The following is a 9,662-nucleotide window of genomic DNA, read 5'->3' as shown; positions in this document are numbered from 1 at the left end:
ATTACATGTGTGTGTGTAAAAAGCCACCTGTTAATAATTAATCTAAAACTATGACTATTTATTAAAATAAGAGGTTATTATTTCAATGAAATGGAAACAGAGGTATATGAATGTGTGGGTAACATGAGATAACCTCTCTGCTTGTCTCTAGTTATCAAGCAGCTCTGTTGCAAAGCTTTACAAAAAACCTAAATCTTTTGCCTGCCACTCTCATTATTATAACCCAGTTACACAAGCTTTAATTCCAGATTGCCTGCCAAGAGGCTGTGATGTTTTTTTTAAAGAGCTCCTATCCTCTTAAGATGATTAATGGTCATATGTATGTGTTGAGGGATGCAAAGAGAAGGGGAGGGAAAGAGCAAAGCGAGAGAGAGGGAGGGAGAGAGAGAGAGAGAGAGAGAGTGAGGGAGGGAGAGAGAAAAGACTGTTATCTGATCTGTTGGTGTTGTTGGTCTAGGCTATATACAGTCACAGTCAGGCATTAAGCGTGAAGAGGGCAGTCGAGGTGCGAACGAAGGTCTCTTGGGGATTGCAAAGCGAAGCCAACTTCATACACATCAGCAATCTGGTAAGGATATGAAGAAACAATCTTATAGGAATAGTTCACTTTAAAATGATAATTTACTTACCCTCAAGTTGTTTCAAACCTTTGAGTTTCTTTCTCCTGCTGAACACAAAAGAAGATATTTTGAAGAATGTCTGTAACCAGACAGTTGATGGGCCCCATTGAATTCCATAGTATTTTTTTTCCTACTATGGAAGTCAGTGGGGTTCATCAGCTGTCTGGTTACCGACATTCTTCAAAATATCTTCTTTTGTGTTCAGCAGGAGAAAGAAACTCATAAAGGTTTGAAACAACTTGAGGGTGAGTAAATGATAACAGAATTTTCATTTTAAGTGACCTATTCATTTAAAACAATTTCACTCAAAAAAACTAAACATAATATTTTCATGTGAGCTTGTGCATTTGATGAAGAAAATTGTGCATTCATGTCTACAAAAACTACTAAAGATAAAGTATTAGAAATGTATTTTAAATTATATTACTTCTTAAAATTACTGTTTCATTGGATACACTTTTTAAGTGCAAAGAGCTATATTTATAGTTCAAGGCATATATTGATTTCATTGCTGTGAACGTTCAAGAGAAGTGACATAGCCTGTCTTTTTGTATTATATGACAGTGTTTAAAACAATGTTAATGTGTTTTGTCATATAAGTCATGTAGCTATGTGGAAATTATAATAGCAAGTTCTCGTCTTTATTTCGAAGGCCAGTGCATTGCTCTCCAGGATCACCTGAAATCACCTATTGCCCCGGTGTTAAAGTAACAAATCCTATTTTCACAAAGAGCTTATATATAGACCTAAGTACACATTGAGACATGGGAGACGGACAGACAGCATTAGGAGATTGTATTTATATTTAAGATACCTATGTTGAAACACAGAAATATTCATAATTAAAATAGGGGAAATCTTGTTAAAATATGCTGAATGGCAAAACCACAACTCATGCATTTACATGAGCCTCAGCAAACCTTACGCACCATAAATATAAACCACCCCACAGTTATTTACACGAAAAATAGTCATGGATACTCGTTTGAAGCATAGCTTGTGTTATCTGATGTGAAATAGGTCACTTTGTTCTACAGAAGATTAAAACGCTTCACTTAAACCATATTGGGTGGGGATGAATCTAAATCCATCACAATATTCCCTGTGTTTAATAATTTGCATGAGTATTATATAATACAAAATGGATATTGAATTTTCAATTAATCAAACACAATTATTTCAAATGCGAAATCATCCTTATCTACAGAGTAAAAATAACTGACAAAATAACAAACATCAACATGGTGACATATTGTTACCATTTAAAATATGCTAACTGATTTATGTTTTAATCTATTTTAATGTCAATTATTCCTGTGATGGCAAAGCTGAATTTTCAGCATCACTTCAGTTTTCAGTGTCACATGATCCTTCAGAAATCATTCTAATATGACAATTTGGTGCAACTTTGTTATTATTGCTGCTTAATATTTTCTTGGAAAACAAGATATATTTTATTTCATACAATTTTTGATAAATAAAGTTCAAAAGAACAGCATTTATTTGAAATAGTGGTCACATTTTGATGTTAACAAATGAAACCTTATTGTAAAGTGTGAATGAAATAGCAATCTTTTGTAATATTATAAATGTCTTCACTGTCACTTTTGATCAATTTAATTCATCCTTGCTGAATAAAAGTATTAATTTAAATAACAGAAAAAAACTTGTACTGACCCCAAATTTTGAAAGGTAGATTTTGAATGGTATAATAAAACAATTTAAATAAAACAAACATAAAAACAAAAAGCATTAGTGTTTTGCATAAGTTAACGTTGGGCTAAAAAAGCATGCAAAAAAAGGCAATCTGGGGTGAACAATATTAACCTCAAGAAATGATGCCATTCAGATTTTCTACAGAGCTTTTCAACAATTTGACCCTCCTGGAAGTCACTAAATAATTTGCAGACTGTTAATTGGACCTTTTGTGCATTTGTTGTCAGGTGCAAAGAAAATGCATCTGGGTCAACAAAGCGCCCTGGTGGATGGGCTGTCGCTAAAAGAGCTGGGGGACAGTGTCCTGGTGGAGATAGAGCCCCGAAGGAAAGGACTGTCCTTCCTCAAACATGTGGAGTACCGTATTGTTAGCAAGGTAAACTCAATTTTCTATATAGGCCTAGACACACACACACACACACACACACACACACACACACACACACACACATTAGATAAATTCAGCCACGTTTTTTTTTTTTTTTTTTTTTAAATAGAGATCACAATTCTCCCGCGATTCTGAACAAAATAACATGCAATTTAATAGAGGTTCTGACAAAATGTTAATTGCTGCAGTCTATCTAAAAATATTTAATTAATTTGAATTAATCAATTATTTATTTAAAATATCAAAAATCGGTTTGATTGAATGATTCAATGACTCACTCATACAGACTTCACTTGTTTCATTACTGGATGAATCAGCATTTTTTTTTTTTTACAAATCTCTCGATTGAATGATTCAATGACAAATACATGTTTTAACAGTCACTTGTCGCCACCTACTGGTGTTACAATGTAATTGATACAAACTTTATGTGAAACTTTAAAGGGTTAGTTCACCTATATTAAAAAATATCCAGCCTCTTCCAAGCTTGATAATGGGAGTGAATGGTAACTTCGATTTTAAAGCCCAAAAATGCACATCCGTCCATCATAAAAGTAATCCACACGGCTCCAGTGGGTTAATAAAGGCCTTCTGAAGCGAAGCGTTGTGTTTTTGTTAGAAAAATCCTAATTTATAACTTTATAAACTATGTTCCGGCCGAAGAGTGACCTCTGACTCTTTAGGAATAAGAGTTTAGGTTTTAACAATTTATCATGCAGCATAACACTCACATATGGCCTATCCCTAAACAATATTAAACGATTCCATCTCTTTTAGTGTTTCCAGATCCCGGTTCAACGCAGATACAGTGATTTTGAGGTGTTCCACGGTCTGCTGCTGCAAAAGTTCATTTACAGGATGGTCCCGTCTCTGCCCCCAAAGCGTATCCTTAAAGGAGGTGAGATTTCAACTAACTGTCCTCAAATGAGTGTGCTCCTATAATGCCACTAAAACTCTCTATTTTTTTCTATCTCTCCTATTAATTCTCAGTTTTGAACTCAGTATCAGACCGAGAGTTTAACGATAGTCGCCGCCGTGGTCTACAAAGGTTCATGACTTTGGTGATCAGACATCCAGTCCTAGCAGGAGATGAGTTGGTCAACATCTTTCTGTCAGTAAGCAGCGCAGTAAGTCCTGCAAACCACCAGATGGCAGTCAAACTAATTCATCTTAGGAGGAATAGTTTGATCAAACATTTGTTCCAAAAGTTTACAAAAAAATTGTTTATCAGGTTTCGTCCTTCTTTATGTTACAGGATGTTCTAAACAAGATGCGTGATGCATATAAAAAGACAGGGGACGAGTTTCTGACCTCCCAAATAGCGTTGCATGGCAAGGTGGGTAAAACATAACAAAGACATGAAATAAAGATTGATATTCCATGTAAATATCATGGTATTGGTATACAGTGTTGGGTAAGTTACTCTAAAAAGTAATTAATTGCTTGCTTGCTACTAACTAGCATCTTCAACAGTGTATTTAGAAGACTCTCTCTAAAAAGTATTGCATTATTTATTACTACTTTCTAAATCCCATATCAACATCAACCAGTTTTAATTCTTTCAAATAAATAATATAAAATTGCATAAATTATTCTTGAACTTACCAAAGTATTTAAAGGGGGAAACATACATTTTAACATTAGAGGTTACATTTTGATGTTAAATTGTTTAATACAGAATTGTTCTAGTCTATACAGTATTTAATGCAATTACATTTAATGCAGTAACATGTAGGCTATGTTCTGTTTTCTCTGTTCTGGTTTACCTGTGTGCCCTTGTTGTTAATTAATCCTACACAACTGTTCTGTTGACTAAACACTATAGACTGAACATGTAATAGGCAAGGCTACGTATGTGTTTTCAGAGATTTGCGTTTTTGTTGTTTACATGGAGACCGTTTTCAAAAACTTGCACTTTGAAACCCATTTTCAAAAGTTTGCGTTTTTAGTCACCCAAAACTCTGTTATCGTATAACTGACAAAACGCATAAAAAGTTTAACGTTTTTAGTTGAAAACGGTGTCGTGTAAAGAGTTTCCTCAGTTCATTTGTCTGGTATTGACGATCTGGGCCACATCTGGCACATGTGGATTCAACATGTACCAGATGTGGGCCGGATCTGGGCCGACACTATTACTGTATGTTGCTGTCTCTGGGACATTGGTATCAAGGAACACTGAACGTACCACAGTACTTCTTGAAAGGGAAATTAACACACACAATGAATATTGTCATTTTTAAGGTGAACCTACCTGAAGACATGCAGAGCCAGGCTGCTGCTAATCGAGAGATCATTGCAAGCATCCACAGCAGTTTCAATAAACTCAGAGATGTAGCTGAGCGGATGGCTCAGCGCTCAAGAGAAAACTCAACGGATCTGCTCATGTTTGGAAAAGACCTGAGGTAAACCAATTCATCATTATCCGCCATCCATCCATCTTTCTAATTTTAATAGAAATATTTTAAAAAATAATGTTTATAATCAAGATAATGAATGTAGTGATAGAATATAAAATATAATATCATAAAATTTCTAAAAATGTATGTAGCTAAATTGTACAATGTACAATTGTACAATTTGATATCAGTGTTAACATTAAATTATTAATTATTTTATATTTAAAAGTGTTTAACCTTTAAACCAAGTGCATGGTGTGGTTTCTAACACTTATAGAATGATAAATAGTAAATGATTTTGATGTGTTATTTTAGTATCATTAATATAATACAATAATATTTTGAATTATTTTTAGTTTTAGTAATTTATAAGTGATTTTTATATCAGTTTATAAAGTAATTTGATGTAGTTTTTATACATTTTTATTTTAGTTTAGCTATTTTAGTACTTCATGTTAAATCAAATGAAAATAAGTAATTTTGCCTTGGCAACTAGTTAAAAAAAGTTAAAAATGTTTATAGTTTCTTTTATTTCAATTAATGGTTATTTAATTTCAAGTAACGGAAACGTCATTAATGTTTTTAGTTTTATTTAACGATAATAACCCTGATAAGTAATACTGAAAATATGAAAGTCTGTGTGGACAAGTCAGAGGTTATCACTTGATTCTTCAACAGTGAACTGGGCTCGGACACACCAGACCTGCCAGTGAACGCTACAATGAGCAAAGCGTGGAAAACACAGAGGAAGTCACTCGTAGAGCTGTCAGGAGAATTTGGTCTTCTCGCAGACAAAGCTGCACACCAGGTATTAAAATAGATCATTATTGAGCATTAGTCTAATCACAAACTGCACTGAACAAAAGTGTTATAATATACACCCACGATATTATGATTCTCGCTACAGTTTCTTCAGTTTGCTTTGGTTGAACAGAAATTAAACTGAATATGTCCAACCCCTTTTAATACTCCAGGGCAGCAGAGAAGAGGATGAAGTGGTGGAGAAACTGAACCTTCTCCTCGAACAGCTGCGGTCATATAAAGTGAGTTCTGTCTGTAGAAAACTTTTCATATCAATATGTGCCACAAAATAGTATGGATGTTAAAGGGGCATATGCAGCTGATAAGATGGAGTTTGTATGATTAAATCAATATCTGTGAAAGGATGGTCATTTTATACTTTAACAATTCGACTGTAACGACATTCCGATGTTAATATATTTGCATGTGTATGTGTGTGTGTGTATAGGACTTGTGTGATCGGCATGACAGCGGTGTGTTATTAGAGCATCAGAGAGCGTTTGAAAAGCGCAGCGGGCCAGTGGCTACACACTTAAAATACCAGAGCAACAATGAGCAGCCAGAGTCTCGACTCACACAGGTAACACATACAGTATTGCACCACCAACATATACAGTACAAACTACTTAACCAAACTGAGGTATACAGGTCTCCTATTGCCATAGTAAAATTACATTGTTCACAACAAAAACATTACAGTAATTCAGCAGGGTTCACACATTTACAGCCTGGGAATGTTAGGAGAAAATAAAATCTGGCATGGAGAATGGAATAGAAATTTCTATGTTAAATATCCATTTTAAATATTAATGTGCACATAAGGGTACAGTAAAACTTGCTCACAATCCATAATGATGTCTGACTTGTGAGCAAATTGTTCTTGGTCCTTGTTGGTTCTTTAGAATGAATCACTCACAACGGCTTATGAATCAGTCCAAAAGATTCATTAAGGGTGAATTTTGCTTTTTTGCAACAACAAAAAAAGGCGGAGTGGAATGTAAAAAGCAAGGTATAAATATGTGTTTTTAAATAAGTACAACTCCTTGAGTGATGGACAAAATCAAGTCCCGTTCTACTTTTTTTTTTCTTATTCGAGAAGCCGTTTAACTTGGATTTACATCGCAATATAGTCCTCCTGGGTAATGTTAATATATGTAATATAGATTACATAAACAGATTCCAAAAATGTAATACTTGTAATTAGATTATTACTTTTTAAAATACTCATAAAACTTTGTTATTGATAACATGATTACTTAAAGGGGGGGTGAAATGCTCATTTTCACTCAATCTCCTGTTAATCTTGAGTACCTATAGAGTAGTATTGCATCCTTCATATCTCCAAAAAGTCTTTAGTTTTATTATATTTATAAAAGAAAGATAGGCTGTACCGAGTCTTTCCGGAAAAAAACGAGCGGCTGGAGGCGGGCCCTGTGGGCGAAGCTAAAGCTGTGCTAACGCGCCGAGCTAGTAACAACACACAGAGACAATAGAAGCAGTTTTACTCACCGAACCTTTATCATTGTGACTGCTCGATCCTTAAGCATTAGACGATCTGCAAATCCGTCGATCTGGGCTTTGTTTATAAAACAATCATCGTCGAAATGCAGGGAACAAACTGTCTACACAACTCCGTTTATGCTCAGGAAAAACAAACTCCATCCACTGGTGCCTTAACGCCGGGTTCTTTGGGAATCTGTGCAGGGTTGTCTTGCCCTGGCAACCAAAAACCCACTTCTTTGGTGACATTGGCTTCCCAAAAGCCGGGCAGGGCGCTTTGATGAGGTACTGCTTTCGCTCTCTTGCTCTGGTCTACGAGTGCGCGCGCGCCCGCTATCTTACCGGAGAAGTGCCCTTAGGACCCATATAAGGAAATTCCGTTACATCTGACGTCACACATACCCATACTCGAAAAAAACTTTCCGAAACTTGTGACAAACCGGAAGGACAATTTTTGGCACAGAAATACTCCTTCAAACGTACAATTAAATTTTTGAAACTTTGTCCATGTTTAGCATGGGAATCCAACTCTTTAACAGTGTAAAAAACTCAGTATGCATGAAATAGCATTTCACCCCCCCTTTACAAAATGGCAGGATGATTCTCCCTAATCCTTCTCCTTTTTATCTGTAAATTTTTTTTCTGTCTCAAAAATTTTCTGAAATTGCTCACACAGACCCGCCTCTAGTCAGGCGACTATAACATGGAAAATCGAGAGGCCGCTCAGCACAAACAAGTCAAATTTTTTTTATTTTCTAATTATTTCTTATAATTTAGCTGATATTGTGATATTGCTTTTATACAATAGTTTTATACAAACATGACATTAATATTGAGTAACTTAAATTTTACACTCAATTCTTCCAATTGCTTTGTCTACTTTTGCTCTGCCAATGGAAAAAGATCAAACAAAGTCAAAGCAGGATCAACTGAGCGTCGAGCACACATAATGAATCATTGTTTGAACGAAACGAGTGAATGATTCACTTTGTTGCTTAGTGGCATAACAATGTAACCTGCAGAAAAAATCCACAGCACTGACAGGTGAACTAAACACTATAATTCTGTCTTCCTACAGCAGGAAAACACGATTATCACCATGGAGATGAGGAGCTACTTCTCCCTTTTGTGTCTGCATCAAGAAACCCAGATGGTCTTCACCCATCTGCCCCTTGTAACTTCAATACTGGGGACATTTGTCCACTCACAAATACAAGGGCACAAAGAGGTACATTTCCAGTGACACAACAACTCTATTACTTCAACTGATTATTTTAGCAGTTCAACACTATTTACACTGTGTGAACTGTGCATTTTCATTCCTCAGATGGGTGATGTGTGGGGTGAACTTCATCCGAAACTGAAGGATCTGTTAGAGAGCGCTAATGAACCCTCGCCTCGCTCCTCTTCTCAAACACACACCTCCAGAGGACAGAAGACCTGCGCTGTCATTGGCCCTGCATAACCAGTCCAGGACAGTAAATATGAGGGAAACTCCCAGCCTTTTCTCGAAAACCCAAGAACTCAGTATACTGCTTCATGCAACGTGTTTTCTTTCTCTTGACTGTACATACTTTAACACTTATCTTCAGTACTTTTCCAAATATGTAAATACAGAAAAAACAGTGGCCCTTGAACATATTTGAACACTTAAGGTCACATAAATTGTCATTAGAGACAAAATATCAAACTGTCTGCTAACCAAATGTGCTATCAAAAGTAACTTTAACCATTTATAATAATGTTAACTGTAAAAAATGTTTTTTATCATTTATCATTAGGTCATGGCAACATATGTTTATATATTATTTAAGCTCATAAAAATAATTTAAGCCATTTCAACTTTTTTAGAGTTATGAGATTCAATTATTTTTTATGGAAATATAATTTAAGTTGAAATGACATCCAATTTGTTTATACTTGAAAAATGTAAGGCAGCAACTGAACTTAAGTTTTTAAGTTGAATTGGTTTTACTTTTGGTTTGAAATTTTGTTATCTGAAGGAATGTCAAACATTTTTAATTGCGCCTTAAGTATCCAAATACTTTTTGAGGCCACTATATAATCAGAGAATATAGAAAATATTCTTTTTTTTTTAAACACCTTTTGAGACTAACATGATGTCTTTACTTTTGACTTTTTCATTGAATTCCCAATTTCCCTTTTTCTTTTAATACTTGAACCACATATGTTTGATGCAATACGGGGTTACACATTCAAATAAATAATCCCACATCTTCC

At 35.0% G+C, this 9,662-nt stretch overlaps 1 protein-coding gene across 2 annotated transcripts; it reads left to right on the top strand.

Annotated features, from left to right (window-relative positions):
• The first annotated feature begins 450 nt into the window (after positions 1-450).
• snx8b (sorting nexin 8b) lies at positions 451-9,662 on the top strand. 2 transcript variants are annotated; one of them, XM_079846982.1, is made up of 11 exons: positions 451-568; positions 2,564-2,712; positions 3,502-3,622; positions 3,715-3,851; positions 3,980-4,060; positions 4,966-5,126; positions 5,799-5,928; positions 6,095-6,163; positions 6,370-6,501; positions 8,500-8,649; positions 8,749-9,662. In XM_079846982.1, the coding sequence occupies exons 2-11, from the start codon at positions 2,575-2,577 to the stop codon at positions 8,884-8,886; spliced, it is 1,257 nt and encodes a 418-aa protein (XP_079703108.1). In that variant the 5' UTR covers positions 451-568; positions 2,564-2,574; the 3' UTR covers positions 8,887-9,662. The 2 variants fall into 2 exon arrangements, with proteins under 2 accessions (XP_079703108.1, XP_079703107.1); XM_079846981.1 differs by lacking the exon at positions 451-568 and adding an exon at positions 1,311-1,327.

The sequence above is a fragment of the Squalius cephalus genome (assembly GCF_949319135.1).
Source record: "Squalius cephalus genome assembly, chromosome: 2".
Taxonomy (NCBI): Eukaryota; Metazoa; Chordata; class Actinopteri; order Cypriniformes; family Leuciscidae; genus Squalius; species Squalius cephalus.
The sequence above is the reverse complement of the archived record's forward strand: the minus strand, read 5'-3'. Positions and strand labels throughout refer to the sequence as shown.